The sequence below is a fragment of the Diadema antillarum genome, unplaced genomic scaffold, assembly GCF_040938485.1.
Source record: "Diadema antillarum isolate AM-2024a unplaced genomic scaffold, OU_Dant_1.0 seq00000583_RagTag, whole genome shotgun sequence".
NCBI lineage: Eukaryota > Metazoa > Echinodermata > Echinoidea > Diadematoida > Diadematidae > Diadema > Diadema antillarum.
In genome coordinates this window covers 484,389-508,477 of record NW_027271517.1, presented here as the reverse complement: position 1 = coordinate 508,477, position 24,089 = coordinate 484,389, and the positions used below count along the sequence as shown (strand labels likewise).

At 39.5% G+C, this 24,089-nt stretch overlaps 1 protein-coding gene across 1 annotated transcript; it reads left to right on the top strand.

Moving 5' to 3' along the window:
• Positions 1–213: 213 nt before the first annotated feature.
• LOC139735527 (pre-rRNA 2'-O-ribose RNA methyltransferase FTSJ3-like) lies at positions 214–19,710 on the top strand. Its single transcript, XM_071646286.1, has 16 exons — positions 214–382; positions 1,714–1,819; positions 2,302–2,428; positions 2,794–2,893; positions 4,459–4,677; positions 6,476–6,684; positions 7,482–7,654; positions 8,654–8,764; positions 9,810–9,945; positions 11,040–11,302; positions 12,643–12,854; positions 15,153–15,566; positions 15,913–16,012; positions 16,853–16,940; positions 18,490–18,677; positions 19,442–19,710. Exons 1-16 carry the CDS (start codon positions 316–318, stop codon positions 19,638–19,640), a joined length of 2,712 nt encoding a protein of 903 aa, XP_071502387.1. The 5' UTR covers positions 214–315; the 3' UTR covers positions 19,641–19,710.
• The last annotated feature ends 4,379 nt before the right edge of the window (positions 19,711–24,089 follow it).

Below are 24,089 nucleotides of genomic sequence, written 5' to 3'. Positions count from 1 at the left end.
GCTATGAGACCTCATGGTGCACGTACAGTGACTGCGTTCGTTCTCACCACGTGCGTTCATGCGAGCTCGAGAAATACATGTAAACTGTGCATGCCCGCTGTACTAGCTCGTTCAACGGAACTTTCATCACAGCACAGCAGCCGAGACTTTCCCGAGCAAGCCGCAGATGCTCCAGCTGTAGGACAAGCGGCTGCAGACGGCCACACGGTAGAGGCTAGGCGACAAGACGTGGAACTCAAAACTAACCAGCCATCAGCCTATTTTATTAGCTAGCCACCAACTCATGCTGTGGGGACCCTTGTTTTCATCTTCAAAATGGGTAGAAAAGCGAAGATTGGAAAGCAGAGGAGGGACAGATATTACCATCTTGCCAAAGAGACAGGTTTGTGGATCTTTCGTCTTGTCTCTGTCAAATTTATTTTTAACGTTACATCAAGACAATTGCCACTTAAATTGATTGTGTGACGAGCGAGAAAAGTTACACCATACAACTACAGTTTCTATAGACTCAAGTTAATACATGTTAACTACAATAGAACCTATGATTACTTTGTAAACTTTATTAAACAGTTTTTAAAAATGTTGCTTTTTACTGTGTCTAGCTGTGTGCTACATTGTAACAAGGCTACCGGTACTAGACTACTAGAGTACTACTAGCTGCACCAGTCAGTAGTCAACACAAGTAAAAACATTAATTTACTAATGTCCAAATTCAGTCAGTTTTGTGATTGATAATGATATTGTGAATGTACTGTTTAATACCACTGACTTTTCCCAAGTCCAGGCAGTTTGTTGATTACAAAATTAAATCTCAGTAAATTTGAATTTACACTGCAACCAGGCAGTTGCCCAAATTCTGAATGTTTGGCATTTGGGATGTACTATGTGGATGAAAGCATTTTCAGTTTCTCGTATGCAGTGACATTTTGACATGAAATTGAATGAAACGAATTATTTTTTATTTGAGTGTAGGTCAATTGTTGATATTATTACATAGCTCACAACGTGTAAAATTTGGTTCCTCCAGTAGTTATTTGCTGTCCAAATTGATTTTTCTTGATTCGGTCAAGTCTTGAGCAGGGTTCGAAATTGGCGATGGTCCGCTGGCCATTGGCCACCCAAAATCACGTCGGACTAGCTAAAAATCGAAAAATTCTGAAGTTACTAGTCCGTCTGGCTAGCCAAAATATTGCCTCAGTGTCAAAATTGATTCTAAGTAGTCCGCCTGGCTAGTTTAAAAAAAAGTTAAGTGCGACTCCTGTTGAGTGTTACAAACCACCATGAAATCTCTAAACGTTAGACTCTACATTTGATTGCATAAACTAAGTGATTAAGGAGCCTATTCTCATGCGCCCGCTAGTCATTCATCACCTGTAAAGGCTGTATCGCGGCATCAAAGACATAACCCCAGGATGATCTATTGTGAACCACGGAAAGAAGATGAATGAAGATAAACGTTTTTCCAAATTGGAACAGATTGGATTTGTGCAAGTTTAATGTCAGATATAAATTAGATGCATGCATGTTGTGAGTGCCAGTCTATTGTTGGTGAAATAGGGCACTTTTAGAGGTACCTGAATTAATGTTTGTGTTGTTTTTTCTGATTGTGCCAAAATAGCATGCTATTCTCACTCGATCCGCTCCAGAATGGAGCACCTCGGGGGTTACAATCTCGCCTGATTCATCATGCCATCACTACTTTTCATGTTACAGGTTACAGGTCCCGCTCTGCCTTCAAGCTGATCCAGCTGAACAGAAAGTACCCCTTTTTGCAGCAGTCCAGAGTTCTGATTGACCTTTGTGCTGCACCAGGAGGATGGTATGACCTTTGAACTCTCACCCTGTAGCATTCATGCTCATTCCAAGAATTTGCAGAGAGATCTCTTATGTTCCAATCACCACTCAACACTGCCTTTAAAAGAATGGTATAGTTTGGTTAAACAGGGTGATTTACCAGAGATTTTAACTTTTTTTGCAAGATAAGATACCACTTAATTCTGAGAGGAATTCAAAGTCTTTTTGATGAAAATTGGTTTTGAAATGGCTGAGATATCCAGAAACAAAGAGACCTGTCCTATTAAACAAAAGGTGGGTCTCACCTTCCATTACCTTTCATTGGGACCACTTGGTTTTAATTTGTTAAATATCTCAGCCATTTCAGACCCAATTTAAATCCTGTATATTTCTGTGTTTGTGTGTGTATACATATCGATATTGTGTATGTGTATGTGTTTTGCAACACTGATTAAACAAACTGGGGGTATGTGATAGTGGAATGGTTGTCTTCCTTTCTCCCCCCAGGCTCCAAGTAGCATCAAGAAACATGCCCGTTTCCAGCATGATAATTGGTGTGGATCTGTTCCCCATCAAACCCATCCCCAATGTCGTCACCTTCACCGCCGACATCACCACCACCAAGTGTAGAATGGTGAGTATCTCTCAGGCTGTCTCGGTGCATGCTGGGATGTTACAACTGTACTTGATGCTTGATTTGTGATGGAATGATCCCCTTATTAGCAGCTTGCTCTGGAAGATTTATTCGCGTGTTGGGTGAGACAAATAATTGCAAGGAGTACTGTGAAGTGCAGAAATGGTGAACACTTTTCATCACATTGGTAGGATCAGAGTTACAGCATAATTAATCCGTCTGAACATTATTTTGTCATATTATGTTCTCATGAAATATGTCTGCTCTTCCCAAAGTGTACCAAGATTTTGAGAATGGAAATTAAGAATCGTAGAACTCAAAAAAAGGAAGGCAGTTTACAAGCATTTCTTGTCCATTTTTATCAGCAATTGCGCAAGGAGTTGAAGACATGGAAAGCTGACTGCATCCTCCATGACGGAGCTCCAAACGTTGGTGCTAACTGGGTACTGGACGCTTTCTCTCAGGGTAGGTTTGCCATCAGAAAGTTGGAAAGTGTCGATGCGCTTCACTTTTCTAATTTATTTCTCATCTTCCTTTGTTGCCCAGTCCACTTTTTTACGAGTTGTGTTATACATTTAGACATAAGACATAAGTATATTTAGACATTTAGACATAAGTATATTGGAAATTATATTCTGTCTTGGACATATATGTCAATATGAAACAGACAATGGGCCAAATGCATAAAACAAGCAATTGCTTGTAAGCAATTGCTTCAAGCAAAAGCACAAGCTCATATATGCATAACCTTTTGCTAGTGCTTATACATTTTGCTTGTCCCGCACAAGCAATTGCTTGCGTTTTCAACAAAAGGGACGTCACGCCTGTGCGAACTCAAGAACAAAGGCGAGTGTGGCAGCATGTATTTGAAAGTGCATGTGTGTGCAGAAACATTTCCTGACATAGCAGAAGAGCTATGAAATGACACTCGTAAATGCACACACAGATGCACACACACATATTACTAGCTGATTCCCATCACTGCTTACAGTAGCCCGCATCTGCCAGATCGCACGTGGAGAGGCATCTTGCTCTCCACCAAAGTCAGACATCCTACCTGTTTTTCATCACATTTTGCGTGCTAACCACTGGACATTCCCGTTGTTGAAATGAAAAATTTCTTACTCTGCTTATGAATAATTTGTTGTAGATTTATTCCACTCCTTCACAAGTGTGGTCTTTCTTCCATGAATATGAAAATGATACTTAAAAGGGAACGTCCCAGATTAAAGCAAAAGCTCAAGCTCATTTTACAGAGCTTTGAAAATTGTGAGCAATTGCTAGCAAGAACTAGCAAAAGGTATGTTTTATGCATATGTTTTTAAGCAAATGCTTGGTCTCTAAGCAATTGCTTGCGGGCAGCAAGCAATTGCTTGTGCTTGTTGGCAAAAGCTTCTGCTCACAAGCAATTGCTTGTTTTTATGCATACGGATTCGAGTTAAAGGCTAGCACAAGCAATTGCTAGCGTTTATGCATCCGGCCCAATAATTGCATTTATATTGCTTGTCACACATTTTTCTTGAATTAATGATAAAGAGGCATTCTTGCCATTTTTACAGTTCTTCATGTCCTTATTGATATTTGCCTAGATCTGTCATTTATTGCAGTTGGAGTAATGATTCATGAATATTCTGTAAAGAATGTTCAAGAAATAATTGTCTTTAATACCATCATCTTTATCATCATTTTACTATTTTTCATCAGTATTGTCATTTTCACCATTGATTTTCATTTTCAGCAGTGCTATGTCTATGCCATGTGTAGTAAGTCAAAATTATAAATGTTATCAGTGTAATTGTTAATATTCATATTCTTGTAGTCGTATAGTATTTGAAATATTAAGTCTTCAACACTATCATCACCATTATCTTTACCATTATTAATCACCACCACCATCATCATCATCATAAATCATCATCATCATCATCATCATCATCATCATCATCATCATCATCACCATAGTCATCATCTTCAAAATGTTGTGTAATGCTGTTTACATACGAGAATTTCACCCATCAATTATGGTACAGCCCAGCTCACACTACACGCCCTGAAGCTGTCCTGTGAGTTCCTGAACAAGGGGGGCTGGTTCGTCACCAAGGTTTTCCGCTCAAGGGACTACCAACCCCTCCTCTGGGTGTTTCACCAGATGTTCCGCAAGGTCCACGTCACCAAGCCTCAGGCCTCCAGGAACGAGTCGGCCGAGATCTTCGTCGTTTGTCAGAGTTACATCGCCCCGGACAAGATAGGTGGGTGAGGGAGGGATGGCATGATGTGTGCATACATTACATGTGTGTGTGTGTGTGTGTGTGTGTGTGTGTGTGTGTGTGTTTGTGTGTGTGTGTGTGTGTGTGTGTGTGTGTGTGTGTGCGTTTATGTATGCCTGCATTGGTATATCTGTATGTAAGAATATATGTATGTATGTATACGTATGTACCTTCTTATTGAAGTATGCATGCATGCGTTATGCTTTTCTAAAGGCCGTGTCACACCTTTCCGGGCGAGCTATGCGGGCTTGTTGCGAGGAGGGATTTTCCAGCACACACTTGATGCAGGAGAATTGTCCGCGGACAAGAATGTTTGCGAGTTTCGCACTTGTTTCTTACCTACAAGACGCGTTCTACTTACCCTCTAGTTGCGTACATTCTGTGTGACCTGCGTGAGAGCTTTGAAACCAATCCGTTTTCTGTTACAAGCGACTTATGGGTACTGAGAAGTACCTGCGTTGGAGTTGCCTGAGAGGTGCTGCCTACTCCTACTGGTCTACTGGTCTCCTACTGGTGTTCTGCGTGTACCTCTGCGAGCGAACCCACACGACTCACTCAGAATGAGTTTTGAGCATGCTCAAGGCCTTGTCATACCGTATCTGGGGAAGTTTTGTGGCTTGACTTGCGGGGAAACAAATTTGCTACCCAGTGCTCTCCACAGTTGGTCCGCACCTAACAGTACCTAGCGTGTATCTCACCTGTAGTTGCCCGCAGGTGCGCACGCAAGTCCAATTTAACCACAGCCAAGATTTGAGCATGACCAAAACTTTTTCAGGGTGAGTCGCGTTTATGCCCGGAGAGGTCCACACAGAACGCCAGTAGGAGGCCCTTAGCGGCAGCACCTCACAGGCAGCTCCCATGCAGGTACTTCACAGTCCCCATATGCAGCCAAGATAATGACATTCTGTGGGACTTCTGCCATTCCTTCAGAGGAATTCCTTCACTGAGTTGTCAGCCCCCACACGACTGGTACACAGGTCACACAGTATACCCGCAAGTAGAATTTAAGTAGAATGTGTCCAGCAAGTAAGACACATGCACTGACTCGTCCAAATCCTTGTCCGCCCTCATAAATTGTCTGGTATGCTGGAAAATCCCTACAAGCAACAAGCCGGAGTAGCTTGCCCAGAAAGGTGTGACAGGGCCTAATCATGGTTGCGGGTAAAAAGATTTGCTTGCGCACCTCTGGGCGACTACGGATGAGATACGTGCTAGGTACTGTCATGTGCGGGTCATATGCGGGGACCTCCGGGTAGTAAAAATTGTTCTTCACAAATCTCATGCAAGGCTTGCCCAGAAAGGTGTGACATGGCCTTTACATGTATGTGCTGGTATATGTTTGTTTACTTGGGTTTGTGTGTACACATATGTATGCCTGCAGTTGTGTATTTGTATGTTACTTTTAGCATTTATATTTGTATGTATGTATGTATGTATGTATGTATTTTTGTATGTATGTTTGCATGTATGTATGTATAGATATGTATGTATCTTTTTATTAAAGTATGCATGTTTGTATGTATGTTAATGTTTTTGCTTACATGTATGTATGTTTGTTTGCTTGGGTTGATATGTGTTGATGTTTAGAAAAGTAGACTCATGCAACGTAGCTAGATATCATTACAATGAACTTCATGTCTCAAGAATTAGAGATGGTTGTAAAACATGTTTATTTCACTTCTAGTGAATATGATTATCTGTCGTGATGATGTGACATATGTTCCATGCATCTTAAGTACATGGCAGACTCTCATTAGGTCCTACACTCTGTCCCTTTCAGACTCCAAGTTCTTTGACCCAAAGTACATCTTCAAGGACGTCGGAGAGGACACGAAGCAGAAGGCGACGATACTGCGAGACCCGGCCAAGGTCAAGAAAGCCAAGGCGGAGGGTTACAAGGACGGAGACATCACCCTCTACCACCCAGTGCCTGTCACGGAGTACATGAGCAGTGAAGATCCCCTGGAGGTCCTCAATGAGTGCAGTGAGGTGGGTGTGGCCAGGGACCAGGTTGTCATGGGAACAAGATGGACAGTTATGTTTTTTGTTGGGCCAGTGTTTTCCATCATGCAGCTTTCAACTCTCTTATTTTTGAATAAAATTGTCTATGTCTAAGGTCAAGTAGAAAGAGAAAGTAGTTTCTCATCTGGATTTTTAGAGAGAAGTGATGCGGGAGGTCCTTACTTTTTGATATCTTACTATTTTCTTTTTATCTCAAGCTGCTGCATAGTGCATGATGCTGGCATAGTTTTGCACCGCCTTGTATGATGAATTTTGTTTAACCACAAATACAGGGGCAATTTTTTGTTCCACAGCAAAGTTAAATTGTGATAGCACAATGCTGCTTGTGCAGAAATGTTGCAGCAACAGCAGTATTTGTAGCAGTCGGTAATAATTGAAGAAGTTGGGTTAGAAATAGCACTAGTGCTGGGTGATGGTAATGATACAGATAGGGCATGATAGCTAGGATGCCGTATACCCCGAAAATTTCACGAGGGTGCCATTTACGAATTTAAAGACACATGAAAATATTGACTTTCAACCTTACATAAATGTGATTTGCACTCATACTTTTTGCCATTCAGTACTGCACTCCACAATCGCAAATTTAACCACTCAAGAAATCATCAGGAAGTCGCGATTCGCCCAAAAAATAGGCTTGCTAAATATAAGGCATATACAGGAATATCATGAGTACTCTGCAAGCCTGTATCTAATGTTTGCATCATGAACCAACAGTACATCACAATCCATCTCGCCCTTTGCTATGTTTGCTCCCAATCTAGCTGGTCTTTGACGACCCCAGCATCGAGTCCAACCCACTGACGTCCAACGAGATCAAGCTCTGTTGCCGTGACATCAAGGTCCTGGGTCGTCGGGAGGTCAGGGACCTCCTCAACTGGCACAAAAAGATCAACAAGGAGCGGAGCGAGGCAGAGGAGGCAGCCAAACAGGCAGAGTAAGAAAGACTCACCCTTAGTCCCAGTAATGCATTTCTGTGTCTGAATATTTATCCAAAATTGACTGCACATCAAGGGAATAATGTCATGATGAAAACAGTTTGATTAAAATTTCAGCAATGTGTTCATATTTCAAATCATGAAATATGAAAGGATTTGGGGTATGAAAGTTGGTGAAACCAAAGAAAATAGTAAGGAAGCAACAATACCCCATGGAAGTGAGCTAACAATGTCATGAACATGAACAAATCATTTAGAGACAATTATTGAAAGGTCAAAGGTCAATCTTAAAGAGCTAGTTTTTCAGGAGAGAGGCCCCCACTGTAATATCTTTCATCTTGGGATATAAAAAGATGGGGCCAAAAAATTCCTACAGGAGAACACAGCACTGTCACATGCACAAAAATCTTACGTGTACAAACGAAACGTAAACATGACATACTAGTATATCGTTGGTGGGGTGACAAAACCTCGTATCTCAATATTTGGTGTAAATGAGTTTTCTTCATTATATTGAAGCTAGAAACCATTACTATGTAATTCCCAATCCTTATATGCCCATCTACAAAAATAAGGTTACAAATGATAAATAAAAGTTGGATATTTCCATTGACTTACATGTTATGGCAGCCATGTTTTTTAGCTCTCCTGAACATTTGACATTTTTGAGAAACGAGGTTTTGTCACCCCACCAACGATATGAAAACTTGGATACGCATAGAGTGGCATGAGTAAGAAAACAAAAGGAAAAACAAAACGTGCCAGTTCACACGTACGTCATGCATACAACATAGTTATAGAACAAATGAGCTCTCACGTTGCCTTGGAGGACTATGTGGAAATTAATTTTTCACCATGTTTAGAGAATCTTGTGAGTGTGATGTATTACGCATTACAAAGGGGTAGCACAAAGGTGTATTTATAGTAGTCACTTCTTTCCAAAAGGCATTTTTTGTGCTGTTGTTGATTGCTGGTCATAATTTTTTCCCTGTTTTTAGGAAAGCCAAAACAGAGGATGGTAAAGACAAGGATTCAGACGAGGATGAGGATGATGAGGTTGCTAAGCAACTCGCCGATCTGAAGGAAGGAGAAAGACTGGCAGAGAGAAGGTAAACACTAGATGTTCATTTGATGCATTCTTATGAGTGAATGTTTTACCATGGCAGCCATAGTTAATTGCTGTTATGCTGTGCACAGGGATGGCACACTACATGTGACTCCAGACATCATCATTTTAAGAGCTATTTGACACATTGATTTCATGTTGGTTTTATCACTAGTAACATGAATTTGCTTGTCGCTCCCATGCCTGAATTGATCTTGTTGAGTTGATTATGTTTAAAGCATAATCATGTTATATACAACTGTATACTGGCCATATATTCACATGTAAAATGCGAGTAAAGTCTTGTTAAAGGTGCATTTTCCCGGTGTTTTAGTCAAATGCGTACGCGGGCGCACGGCGCAAGTTTCCTATAGAGACCTACGCTATCGACTCCTCTTCAGCGCTTACGCTGTGGCCCACTTCTTCGAGTCCGAAGAAGTCCGATTCACTGTAGTCAGTGGTCCGATCACAGTTCGGCTCATGATTCGGCTGAGGGGGATGACAGCTCTAGCAAACTCCTTTTGTGATGTCATAATAACAAGCACGTATGCACGCACCCTGGCATTACTAAAGACTGCGCGATGCGCAGAGAAGACAACGAAGGCAACGTTACTCAGCAACACCTACGCACTTTACTCTTGATGACAGCGCAACTTCGGTAATCTTCGTATCAATGCTAACGTTGATCGGCAGTATCATCAACAGCGCCCTCTACACTACCGGGACTATGCACCTTTAAACATATTGAGTATGATGTTAGAGCAGGCAATCTTGGTCCCGTTGAACAGGGCTCCATAACCATTCTCCCATGAGAGGAAAAACTGACTGAGCAAAGCTTGGTAAAAGTTGATTTCGAATGAGAATGAAGAATTGGTCCCCAGGAAAGGCATCATAATCAGTCCCTCTTTTTATAGGTTTTAGTGCTATCTTCACTAAGTACAGTGTTGGAATTGGACTTGATCATTATTTAAAAAAACAAAAACAAACAAACAAATTAACAAACCGCGACTTTACCAGCATAATGTTGTTCATGAACAAAATTATAACAGGAAAAAGAAGGACACCCTCAAGAGGCGAAAGAAGTTAAGGGAGCGGCTGCACAAGACTAAGGAGCTGCAAAGCACCATGGGAGATGCCACCCAGGGGGAATCTCTCTTTGGATTGGTCAACATCAAGAATAAGAAGGTGAGCTCTTACAGTAGATGGTGGACACTTGTGATGTGAAAATGCCAGCAATAGGAAATGTGGTGGCCTGTCAGAACTTCAAAATTGATTCTTGATTATGTGACATGGCATTTTGGCATTACATGTACCAAAACCATCCATTTGTGTTGTATTCAAGGTGTTAGAATTTAAATTTTTATTGGAAAAAAAATGATAATAATACAGATATGCATGATGTAAAGATATAACATTTGAACTTTTTCAGGCATTATAGTCCTATTATGCTGTTTTAAGTCAAAATGAGTTTTGTTATTGATGTTTTGCATTAGAATCAACAAACAAGCAGTACCAGGCCAGTGCCACAGACATGCTATGAAGCAGCTAGATCAATGTTCTTGCTAAGCCACTGTATTTTTTTATTCCATGTCTTTCAGACAGTCATAATATTTGTAATATCTTTCTCTCTGTGCATAAATTTTTCCTCTAATTCTTGCCCGCATTTAACCTTAGACAAAAGATAAACTTTAGGTTAATGCTGCAAAGGGGTGACCATCGCACAATATGTGCTTGAAATGCCTAAAGTTTGAATAGAATCTTCAGTATGTTCAGTATGCATCATTACTTCATCTTTAGTGGCAATGCCAGCGTCCTATTGGTTGGTTGAGATCATGTGACTAAGAACAAGAGACATTCACCTCCTCAAGAGGTCAGTAGGGTGATGTCTACATTCATTGTTGCACGTTTGTACAGTTACGACAGAACACAGCGTGTATGTAGATTGCAAAGTAGATTAGCTGTGCATTTCTGTCAGTGTTACATTGTAAGTTTGTTCTTGATGATATCAATTCCTTCGGAAATTAATTATTTTTGTTTGAAAGATATTTCTCCTATTTAATGTTGTATGTGCAACAAATATTGACTATTTGCATTATTTTGGTATGAATTATAATAATTGTCACAAGTATGGTACAGTGTATTTCTCATTTGCATGCTATGACCTGTAGCTTTGTCTGTAGTCATAGCACACTTATAGAATGGTCTTGGGTGACCGATTTTTCACCCTGCCCCTGTATAGCATCCAATGTTTATGTGCCATCGTTGCTATCTCCCTTCAGCAACTTGAGAAGGTCGACACCGGCGACGGCAGCATCGTGGACGACGACGGAGAGCAACCCAGGGAGAGGCAGAAGAAACAGCTGCCTTCGCTGAAGCCTGTCAAGATGCCCAAGGATCTCGACGATGATGAGGAAGAGGAGGATGACGACGACGATGACGACAGCTATATCGACAGCGAGTTGGAGGAAGATGAAGCCAGCGCACTCAGGGCAGAGATTGAGAAAGCCAACGATCGCTATGACACCGACAGTGATGTAGAATTGTAAGTTGGACTCAAATTACTAATAGTATACAAATAGTGAATAGTGACTGTGCAATATCCCAGGCCTTCGCACAGGGCAAAGATGAGACATTCTAGAGTGTCTCCTCTGTCACTAAGAGATTAAAAAAAAACATCTTTCACTACGAGACTTAAATTAAAAAATGCACACTTAATGATATACTGTAAAAGTGAAAATTTTCGCGGTGTTGAAATTTTCACGCATTTTGCGCAACCAGAAACTAGCGCAGAATAAAAGCATGTGAATATTTTTGCTTGCCATATGTTCCTGTACTTGGTGTCTTGATTCCGCGGAATTAAAAACACGCGAAACTCTTCTGACCCGGCCAAGCGCGAAAAATTAGTTGCGCGAAAATATCCACTTTTACAGTAGCATGCATTTGGTACTTTCAACTGCATGTCACGTGATAAGTAGTCAACCAATCAAAAAGCTATAATCTCTTTAGGTGTTGAATAATGATGAATATTTTCTTAGCATTGTGGAGTTAACTATAGCAGACTACTGTAAAACATGATATTTTCGTGGCATGAAATTTTCGCAAATTGGAGCTGACGGCCTATTTTTGCGGCATGAAATTTTCGCGAGTTGCCTCTAACATTCAATGTGTATAGTGTAGCCAAGAACTTTCTCGTGCATTTTAATTTCGCAAATTATGGCTCTCGTGAAATTCGCAAAATCAAAATGCACGCGAACATTCCTCATTTTACAGTATTTCATTGGGATTGTCATGTTGTGCTTCCCACTGAGGTTTCCTTAGGTGTAATGTGTCTTCGAAGAGTAATTGCAGTGTCAAGATGATTGAAGTAGAAATGAATGCTGAAGAGCTATTGAAGGGAGGAATAGTATAGTATTAGTGGAGATGAGGATTGGACTTAAATTAGCTTTTGCGAGATGCAAAAAAACCACTTATGAAATAGTGCAGAGCATTCCATTCTAAGAGGAATTCAAAGTTAATATGATGAAAATCAATTCTGGAATGGCTTAGACATCCGACAACAAAGTAAAACAAAGCAATTGTAATAAAAGGTGGGTCCCACCTTTTATTAGGATTGCTCTGTTTTGGATATCTCGGTCATTTCAAAACCAATTTTCATCAAATTTTTAAATGAATGCCTCTTGGAATTACATGCTCTTTCACATTTCAGGAGAGGTTTCTCATTATCTCAACAGAAAATGTTAGAAACCTGAAGTTAGGTCTCAACCAAAACTACACAGTCCCTTTAATATGTCTGTGATCCTATTGCATAAAAATGTGTGTGTGACATCCAAACAAATTGTCCAACGTCCGACTGTGCCAATGTCCCCCTTGCTTGTTTCGCAGTGAATCCGACGAGGAGGCGTCAGATGATGAGACGACCTCCAACCCCCTCGTGGTCGACCTGGAGAAGGAAGACCCAGAAGAGGGCGCCCGGAGGCGGGCCAAGCTCTGGTTCCGGAAGGGAGTCTTCGCCGACCTCGAGGAGGAAGACGACGAGGACATCGAGATCTCCCAGGCGACCAGGAGTTACGAGCAGCAAGGCGGAGTGGTGCTTGGTAGGTCTCTTCTTTGTCTGCTTGTAGTAAGTCAATGGGAGTGGTGCAGTATTTAAGCTGAAGATAGGACATGTTACCATGCTGGGTGTAATTAAAAAATGATAGAAGAGATAGGTTTCCTAAACTGTATTTTTTTTTCTTTACCTTGTCCAGGCATTCTTATAAAAATTGTAGAGCAGAATTAACCAATTGGAAAGAAAATTTTTCTTCAAATTTTCACAGTGTGAAAAGTTATGTTGATTTTTGTCCCCGCCGAACGAGTTCGAGCAGGGGACTATGAAACGGGCTCCGTACGTGTGTGTGTCCGTGTGTCCGTCCGTCCGTCCGTGTGTCCGTCCGTCCGTCCGTCCGTCCGTCCGTCCGTGTGTCCGTGTGTGCGTCCGTGTGTGATCAAAATCTTCAATTTGCTACTTCTCTGTCATTTATAAGCCAATTTTGATTCTGTTTGCTTTATATGATAGCACTACATGGGAGCTTTGAAACTTCTACACAGAATTTCAGTCGTGACCTTTGACCTTGACCTTTGACCTATATTGTACATTTTGCTACAAAATGCTACTCCTTCGCCATTTCTAACCCGATTTCGATTCCGTTTGCTTTATGTGATGGCACTAGTTGAGGGCTTCAAAACTTCTACACAGAATTTTGACCTTTGACTTCTTTGACCTTTGACCTTGATTTTTGACCTGTATTGTACATTTTGCTACAAAATGCTACTCCTTCGCCATTTCTAACCCGATTTCGATTCCGTTTGCTTTATGTGATGGCACTAGGTGAGGGCTTCAAAACTTCTACACAGAATTTTGACCTTTGACTTCTTTGACCTTTGACCTTGATTTTTTGACCTATATTGTACATTTTGCTACAAAATGCTACTCCTTCGCCATTTCTAACCCGATTTCGATTCCGTTTGCTTTATGTGATGGCACTAGTTGAGGGCTTCAAAACTTCTACACAGAATTTTGACCTTTGACTTCTTTGACCTTTGACCTTGATTTTTGACCTATATTGTACATTTTGCTACGAAATGCTACTCCTTCGCCATTTTTAACCCGATTTCGATTCCGTTTGCTTTATATGATGGCACTAGTTGAGGGCTTCAAAACTTCTACACAGAATTTTGACCTTTGACTTCTTTGACCTTTGACCTTGATTTCTGACCTATATTGTGCATTTTGCTACAGAATGTTACTCCTTCGCCATTTCTAACCCGATTTCGATTCCGTTTGCTTTATGTGATAGCACTAGGTGAGGGCTTCAAAACTTCTACACAGAATTTTGACCTTTGTCTTCTTTGACCTTTGACCTTGATTTTTGACCTATATTGTACATTGGCTACAAAATGCTACTCCTTCGCCATTTCTAACCCAATTTCGATTCCATTTGCTTTATGTGATGGCACTAGGTGAGGGCTTCAAAACTTCTACACAGAATTTTGACCTTTGACTTCTTTGACCTTTGACCTTGATTTTTTACCTATATTGCACATTTTGTTACAAAATGCTACTTCCGGCGGGGACATATGTTACGCACCGCGTAATTTCTACTTTTCCTTGTTTGAGACATGAATCTTGCACAAAAGTAAGAGTGCAAACATTTTTTTGCTTATTGTTTGCTTTTTTGATATTTCTGGGTTCTGTTTTTATGTTCGCTAATCCTGTAGCATCAGTGAATTTGTGATAATTATTGTGTATAAGTATTGTGATAAGGTAGTAAGTCCTCTGCTTTTATTACATTGAGTTTTTTTCTTTTTCCCCTTTTCCAAATAGCTATGTGCTCTTAACTCCTTCTGTAGTGGTGGTAATTTGGTGTACAATCTGCCAACTTTTGCAAACCAGTTTACGTCATTTGCTTATGTCAGTTCATTCTCTTGCTTTGCATCCATAAAACAAAAGAAACACATTATGTGTTTCATAGAGTTGCTTTATGAGTTTCTGATTGTACGCACTTTATTACATTGTATATGTTTGATGCAGGGCTCTCTTGTAAAATGAGCCTTTGTGGCTCTGAATGGGACTACCAGGCTGTTAAAGACGATGATTATGAATAGATAGATAGATGAATAGATGAATAGACATAGATTGATAGATAGATAGACAGATAGATAGATAGATAGATAGATAGATACAATGTAGATAGATAGATGATTGTGAATAGATGAATAGATGAATAGATGAATAGATAGAGATACATACAATGTACGTACATACATACATACATACATACATACATACATACATACATACATAGATGAATAGATAAATAAGTAAATATTTTCTTGTGTCTTTTTCTTTTCAGAGAGACAGAAGAAAGCTAAAGAGATGGAAGAGGATGCAAATGGCAAGAAAGGGAAGAGCGGCAAGAGTGTGAAATTCAACGCCACGATAACAAGCATTGATTCCGAGGGAGAGGAGGAGGAAGATAGCATGTCGGATGACAGCGATGAGGATGAGGACGTGAGGACTAAAGGCAAAACAAAAAGCCAAAGTGGACAGAGAAATAAGAATGGAACGGTTGGCGGTTCACGAGCAGGAGCAGGGTCGTACGACAGCGATAGTTCCGACAGCGACTACGACGACGAGGTCATGATGAGGGGCGATCTCGGAGATGAGGCTGCCGAGGAACGTGGAGACTCGGCTCCTGGCCGGAAGAACAAGAAGGGCAAAAGAGGAGCGGATGGTGGTGATGATGACGTCCAGAATAAGAAGCAAGGTAAATGGGATGATGATGTAACTTTGTGTGCTGCATATACCCTTAGTAAAAAAGAAAATAATCCCCATATTGCATTATGAAGTGATGATGAATGTTGTGCTGTATCTGATGACATATATTTCAGTTTATCGCATGCTCAGTGTGATAATTAAACAAATATTGCATATCATCTGTTACAATAAATCTTTAATGCCTTATGTGCATTGAGTACATATGTCATCATAGTGGGATATACTGAGGTTACAACCCACATTTATATCCCTTTACAAAGATTCTGAGGTGCATTGTTGTGTGTCTATTAAATTCCTGGTACTATTGACTGACTGTGCATGTCTGTTTTGAACAGTCAAGCTACCCAAGTTGGACCCGGAGGGACTGGCCCTCGGAACTCTGATGGCGACCTCAAAGAAGGCGACCAGGGAGATCATCGAACATGCATACAACAGGTAAGAGGAGAGATTCTGAAACTCTCTGTATTGATGGTTATGATGCTGCTGCTTGTGGTGATGATGGTGATGATGATGATGATGATGATGATGATGATGATGGTGATGATATTGAAGATGATGATGATGACGAGGAGGAGGAGGAGGACATTGATGAAGGGGATTGTGTTGATTGGAATGACAGTGATGTTGATGGTGATGATATTAATGAGGGTGATGGTGAGGATAATGAGGATGATGATGATGATGGTGGTGATGATGGTAACAGTGGTGATAATGGTCATAATCATGGTCATATAACATACTCAACAATTACCAAATTAGATTTTCTTTTTGACATACTGTGTGTTTTTTTTCTGTACAATTTGTTTCTTGATTTCCGGTTGTAAATGCCATGTACAAGGGTTTCAGGAATGAACCACTGAAACCAGACCCCCCTGGTACAATTTTTGATAGCACAGCTTATACAAATATTTCCAGCTGTCAGAAAATAAATAAATAAAAAACAACCCTGATGTGGCAAAAGTCACTCCTAATTCTGACTGCAGAGTCAGGGGTAGTTATATGCCTTCAATTGCCCTAACCCATTGCCTACTAAAACGTATCAAACTCTCATGAGGAATGGGTTTAATTTTTTTTTTTTTCTATGCCAGGGACTTTGAACAGTATGTACATAATGGAGTGTTCTGTGCCTATCAGCACTTGAAGCATTAAAAAAAAAGGTTAATATTTTAAAACCATGAAAACCTCTGACCAAGGGACCATCAAAAGGCCAAAGTTGGACTTCATCCAGTTATTCCGTGTTCTAAATTAGTTTCTTTCACCACCACATTTCTCTAGATATTCCTACGGGGACCAAGACCGCATCCCAGACTGGCTGCGGCAGGATGAGAGTAAGCACTGTAGGAGGAAGATGCCGGTCAGCAAGGTAAAATAACGCACCAGAATTATGGTCCCAGTATCATCCTCTTCTTGTCAAAAGAATCCAAGCAGTCCATGCTAATGTCAGGGGAACAGATCAAAAAGCATCTCTTTTTCATCACAATTGTATGAAAGGACTCTGGAAGCAGCTAATAACGTTTGTGAAATTTACTGCATACATCATATATTTTGGGAATTACAGTTCGACCTCGATTATCTAGCGATGTCAGGACCGGCGCTCATCCGGATAAGCGAATTGGCCGGATTTGGGAGACACAATGTTAATGTATATAGCTGCCATCCAAGCTGCCGTCCCAGTGCACTGGCAGCTTGGCAGGTAGCGTACCCTGCAACGGTGGTGTAATCTATGCTAGCCTGCGCAAAATTGTAGTCCCTTCTTCACAAAAATAAAGTATATCATTATGTGAAAATCATACATGTTTTACCTCATTAGATATTGAGAAACCTATCATGCACATCTTATGAAATTAGTGAAATAGATCCATGAAAAGATATTAAAGTTACTGTTTTTTCTCAATTTTTGGATGAAAAAAAAAAGGATGTGAACATGTTCAGATAATAGAGATTTCCGGATAAAAGGAGGCCGGGTAATTGAGGTCGAACTGTACTGTAAAACCAGAAAGTTTCTCGTGCATGAAACCATGACAAATTTCACAAGGAGCCATCAGGTTTTCTTTCTTCACAATGCATTGAATTTAAAGTTTCACGCCACAAAAACGGCCATCAGCTCCAAAACACAAAAGTTTCATGCCGCAGATGCTCCTTTTACAGTAGTACTTGTAAGATATATTTATGAGTGGTGAAATTTGTGATTAAGAGTTCCAGGAATGGAATAAGAAGTAGGTGTTATCCTTTTTCAAAGAGCAAACATAGTAATTTTTCACCTTGAAGACAATTTATATCATTTGTACAGCAGGGGGCAATTTTTGGATGAGATAATTTCACAAAATATACCGTATACAGGGCTCGACACTAACGGTGGCCCGGTGGCCCGGTGGCCCAGGGCCACCAAAAATGAAAGTCGGGCCACCAAATTTCAAAAAAGGGTAAATTTGGTGGCCCGCCTCGGGCCACCAAAATTTTTTGAAAAGTATGTCAATAAATTCGTAACTTTTTGCACCGGAAATTAGCAGTTAAATTTGTTTTAAGAATGGATGAAAAGGACTGAATGAGTGCCTGAGAGTGAGTGTTGCACGTTTGTTGAAGTTTATTCATGAGTAGATATGTCCAACTTCTAATTCTTACTATCATAAAACTTAAATATTTGACTCATTTAAAAAAAAAAAAAGGACTTTTAATGTTTTGTATCGGTTTTTTTATTCGGGACACCAAATTTTTCTCTCGGGCCACCAAAAATTTGAAATTTAGGATTTTGGTGGCCCCATCGGGCCACCAAACAAAAAAGTTAGTGTCGAGCCTTGCCGTATACATCAAATATTTTGCAAGGTTCTTTATTTTCTCGAATTTTGCAAGTCCGGTACTATTTGCAAATGAATTTTGTAAGTTTGTTCGATTCATCTTTTCACATAATTCAGGAGCTGGTGTCGGAGTACCGTGCTCGCCTGCGAGAGATCAACGCCAGGCCCATCAAGAAAATCGCCGAGGCCAAGGCGAGGAAGAAGAAGCGGCAGGTGGCCCGCGTTGAAAAGCTGAGGAAGAAGGCACAGGCGATCAGCGACATGGCCGACACCTCAGAGGGAGAAAAGATGCACCAGATCAAGAGGTGAGCCCTCGCTTGATCCCCGAATGGGTGATACGCAAGCCTCTTGAGTTTTGTCCATGATACAAGCAAATCCTGTAAAGATGAATTTGCTCATACAAATCTCAAAATCTTTCCATAATGAACATCCCATTTCAGCGAGTACCTGAAAGTGAATAATGTTCTCCATGAAAAGCAGTGAGCGATCAGCAGAATCTCATCCAAACCTTGATCAAATTAGTGTTGAAGCTCTGATATTTAATTTCACAGAATTACTGCCTAGCCAATACTGATTTCAGTTTGAGAATTATGATTTGGGGTCATTCACAAATGACTTTCAAGCATACAATATCCAGTCTGAAGAAGTTTAAAAGATATGTACCATGACTACCGGCAAACTTCCTGTGTGTTAATGTTACTATTGCCAGACTGGATGAGACTTAGGATAGCGTTATCATATAGTTTGTATTTATTAGTGTGTGTTTTTTGTTTGTTTGTTTGTTTGTATTTTTTTTGTAGGGGAATCATTGAAGGATTACCCACTTACTTTGACAGCTGTTCAACTCCTGTGAATATTTTCCATGTCCACTAGAGAGGAGTTTGTGGTATTCGTTTGGCAAAGCATTCTCTTCACTTACAACCCTCAAACTTAAAGATGTGGAAGTGCGTGACATAGTTGATGAAATCAAAGAATATTTTTTGTTTGTTTTTCTTATGTATGCAGAAATATTTATTTACTCTTTTTTTGGTGTTTAATGTGTCATCTACCATTTCCATTTGTCTTTCAGTTTGTACAAGAAATTCAAGCTGGGCAACAAGAAGAAGGATGTGTCCTACGTGGTGTCCAAGAAGCACACGGCCAGCAAGCGGGTTCGCCGGCCAAAGGGGGTGAAGGGTCCATTCAAGGTCGTCGACCCCAGGATGAAGAAGGATGTGCGCGCCCAGAAGCGAGCCGACGCCAAGCGCAAGAAGGGCAAGAAGCGGTGACGTGTCTTGCCCCGCCTCACGAACCCTCCAGCTGTCTAACAAGAGACAAGTCGGCAGCTGTAAGCAAATTGACCCCGATTTCAATTGGCTCATATTAACCCTTGGTGTATGTTGGGCGCCGATTGTCACAGTAAACCCCATAGTGTTACACACACTGTCCAAAGTCCCTGGCAGGCAAAGGGTTATATGGAACATGTGGAGGGCAACCACATCTCAAACGAAACTAGTGCCATTTGTTCAAAGGTTCACTTTTGTCATGTATTTGGTTTATCATTTTTGCAATGTATAAGAAGACAGGAGTTAATAATTCACAAATTGCTGTCACAAGGGAGTAACCAAAGGTTTCTGTGTCTTCATTGTTCTAACACGTAGAGAAACTAAAATTGGTCATTTTGATGTAGAAACACACCTGCATATTCAAATACCTTCAAAGAAAAGACTACCTCCTGGTTATTGCCACAAAAGTTGAATATATGTGAGAGCAAGCTTGAGAATGGTTTGCTTCTGCAAATGTAAGCTACATCATGTTTGAATATTTTCTTGATATGACATTTGATGAGTTATCAACTTTCATGATCCATGTTTTGATCATCTGGAGCTAAAACTCTTGGACCAATTTCTTAAATGTTTTTTAATGGCAGCAAATTTATTGATTTTTTCATTTTTGATTTTTTCAATGAAATTGACAATGTTGTATAGACAAGGCTCCAATGATATCACTGAGCCATGCTGAGGGGCAAAAACTGTGTATGGGGTCCACTATCATGTGCAGGGAAGCGCATAAGCGTTACATCCCACATCCCATTATAGCCAGGTTGGTGTACCGTTACAGTACATGTACCACGCACTAGAGCTATGTGCTCAGTACAAACTTGATTTGTATTTGCACCTCGGGCAATGCCTCATCTGACCTAGAACTCTGTCTATACTGAGATGCATTACCAGTAATGCTCCCCTCTCAAAAGTGAATAGCCGAGTATGATGTGGCCACTTGCAAGCACATGTTGAATGTCTTATAATGAGCTTCAAGTGCCGCAGAAACGGCCTTAAAAGCATATTGAGCAAAATCTTATCCCAAGAGCAGTGTATCATGGCTCATATGTGCAGCAAGGAAAGTAACTGTCCATCACTGGAATTTGTCATATATCTGTCAAATTATCACCAAACAAAACAAGCAAACAAACAAAAAAATAGGACTATCTTGTGTATACCTGTCTTATAATTAACCTGCACAGATTAAAGTATCATTATGAGAAATAAAGATATATACAATACAAAAACATAGAATGTCTACCCACATATCCTTACATGGCAGTGATGTGGACCTTCACGACTGTAGTCTATGAATGTTGAGAGAATGATTGTTGATTTTCAGCGAGTGAAACTGTTGTAATAGTAGCCAATCAGTGTAGAATGCTCTGGTTGTTGCTGTGGCATCTGCATGTGGTGCGACGTTGCCATAGTATTATGCTGTTGACTTGAAATGGAGCAAAATAGGAATATAACATCAAATGAGCTGGTAAAAGCTTGTTTGGATATGCCTGGATGTTACCATGAATATGTTTTGGCATGACTAATGCCAGTTTACTACAGATATCACAAACTCACAATGTAAAGAGCCAAATTTTCTGCCAAACAAAAGAAAGACAAAAAAAAAATAGTTTCTATATGACATATTTTGTAACAAGCACATTTTGAAAGGCCCGGTGAATTGAAAAAACAGTATTCTTACAAATCCAAACTTACTTATCCTGGCATATCATTCCTTTTGATTGTGTTTGTGTGTGTGTCTGCTCATGTGTTTTATGTGTGTGCATTTGTACAGTGGAAGCTTTTTATAACAAGGTCAGATATAGCGAGGTAATTTCTTAGGTCCCATTCCTTTTATATTTTGGTTTTTATCCCCGATATAATGAGGACATGTCATTGGCCGTAAGCAGCTTACTCTGACAGGGTCCCCTGTATTTGTATGAGAATATGTGCTAATGATTTGGGGCTCTTTTTTTTTTTTTCTTCTTTTTTGCCATTTGGTAAGGCCTGAGATTTATTTTGATGCAATAGAGTGAAGCATAGGTACAGTGTAGTGAAAATCAATCAAACAAGTATCAAACAAGAATTCACCATTTATGCACATACTTTCATGTGTTATTTGTCCAAAACTTATCGTTTGCTTTGCTGTTATGTTGTGATAGGCTAATTCATGTAAGAAAAATCAGAGCAAGATAATAATGTAGCACATCACACAGGCTATAAGACACACTTAGTCCAATCATGCCATTCGTTTTTGACAACACATGAAATATTCAAGTTTTGACAGACCCAACTCTACTCAAATAGATCTTTAATCAATATCTTTTGTTCTTTGGGGAAAACAACATTTGTACACCTCATGGTGTGTAAGAAAATATGTAGCACCACATGTATGTGAGTCAATGATTTAATACCAAGAATAATAACAAAGAATCCTTTATTCTCACATTTTCCTCTTAAAACAAAAATAGAGTATTGCAATTTGTGGTTGTATCAGTCAAGTAAAGTAGTACATGACATCTACAACTGTATAAAATGGTACATGTTTTGTGTCTCTTTCCACTACACTTACTGACGACATTTAAACATAAAGAAATCTGCACATTCCACAAGTTCATGTAAACAGACAAATTGCCGTGACAAAAACAAAACAAAACATTTTTTTTTTAATTACAAGGTTGATGATTAACATTTCATGACATTTCATGAGGGGCTGAGTTTACAATCTACAAAGAGATTAACAGAATAAGAAGGAAGTATTATCACTTTCCAAGAAAACAAATCCCACATCAGATAAAATATACAATGCATTTGTGTTAAAGGAGGAAATATGTATGCGAGTTGTCAGCTTTGCGTAAAATGTGTTGACTTAGTGACATACGAGGAAATGAAAACAGTGAAATATATCGCATACATTACACATTCTTACACACAGGCCTCTATAGATAATCAGAAATCCAATTTCATCAATATCAACTGAAGCATCTGCCAAGGTATACATTATGCTCTTTTCATAAAACATATGACAACTACACAAATTATTGCCATAAACAATCCCCAGTATAATTGATCATGTTCCCAAACATTTGGAAGATCTGGTTGTCATGGTGATTCTAATTCACATTTAATTGGTAGATTAGTGCAGCATTAAGTTGGATTTCTATGCAATTAATTTGCATCATGATAATTATAATTTGTGATGATTCTGCTGATATAGTGTATGCACATTTATTTGAAAGTTTTCAAAGAATAGTAAAGTAGAGAATGAGGAGAAAGAAAGGAAAAAGTGAAGAGATGCAGTGCTTTAATACAGTATTGGTCATGTTTGTACACATTAATGACAATTAAAAATGTGTGCCTTGGCATTTTATAGTCTTTTTTTTTTTTTTTTTTTCAAATTCAAAGGTTTTATTTTCACTTCTTTCAACAGAATGTACAAAAAATATAAATTCGACATAACTTACGTTTGAAGGAATGATACATAGATAGCAAAGGATAGCATTTGTCAATAATCATTACAAATTTAGGCATTTTTCATACAGACATATTTATACATTCTGCCAAAAAAAGTGGAGGTACCCACTCAAAAGACTATGCTTGTACAACGTGGGCACCTCACAGGAAGAAAAAAAAGGTGAAAACTTAACTACAAGTGTGCGGGATGAAAAAAGAAGTGGAAAAGGGGAAAGGGAAGAAGCATAAATACAAGTAAAGAGACGAGACAACTAAGAACAAAAAGCCTAGATCAATCGGTACATTCAAGATCAAACCAACAGAGACTATTAGCCATATTAGAAGTGTAGAGCATTAAAAGCGACGAGAAAGTGATATATACAATTGTATGGAATTGCTGATAGCAGAACACATTATCTGTTCTGTGAAGGCACGTAAGTTTGCAATAGGAAAAACAGGGGATCCGATGCGGAATTCCGCGAAAGACGCGACCTAACAAGCCTATGAAAAATCAATAGCATCCTGGTGCTTACAAAACCTACTTACTGAAAAAAATTAACAAACAAAATTAATTTCTTTCTGTTACATCATAAGACTTAAGAAGGAATGATTTCAATCTTTTTTTGAATGAAAACAAAGAAGGAGCATTTTTTATGTTTGGACTAAGGGAGTTCCAGAATCTTGGGCCTGTATATATAAATGTCTGCTGAGCTAAAACCGTTCTAAGCAGGGGCAAATGAAATTCATTAGACTGTCTTGTTGGGTAACTATGGTATGTCAGGTTACGAGGAAACATAGAATCGAATATAAGCGGAAGACAGTTATTATTATAACTATACATAAATTGTCCTAAATGAAATAAAAACAAATCCTTAATTTTCAGAATCTTATTTTCAGAAAACAAAGAAGCTGTATGTATGAGCTGTCTTGTTACTATAATCTCTACAAATATTTCACTAAAGTAAA

What these genes read in the sequence shown, in the direction of transcription:
- LOC139735527 (XM_071646286.1), top strand. Translation starts at nt 316, where the DNA reads ATGGGTAGAAAAGCGAAGATTGGAAAGCAGAGGAGGGACAGATATTAC. An exon ending in ATCGAACATGCATACAACAG is followed by an intron (nt 16,013 to 16,852) that starts GTAAGAGGAGAG and finishes ACATTTCTCTAG; the next exon opens with ATATTCCTACGGGGACCAAG. An exon ending in GGAAGATGCCGGTCAGCAAG is followed by an intron (nt 16,941 to 18,489) that starts GTAAAATAACGC and finishes CACATAATTCAG; the next exon opens with GAGCTGGTGTCGGAGTACCG.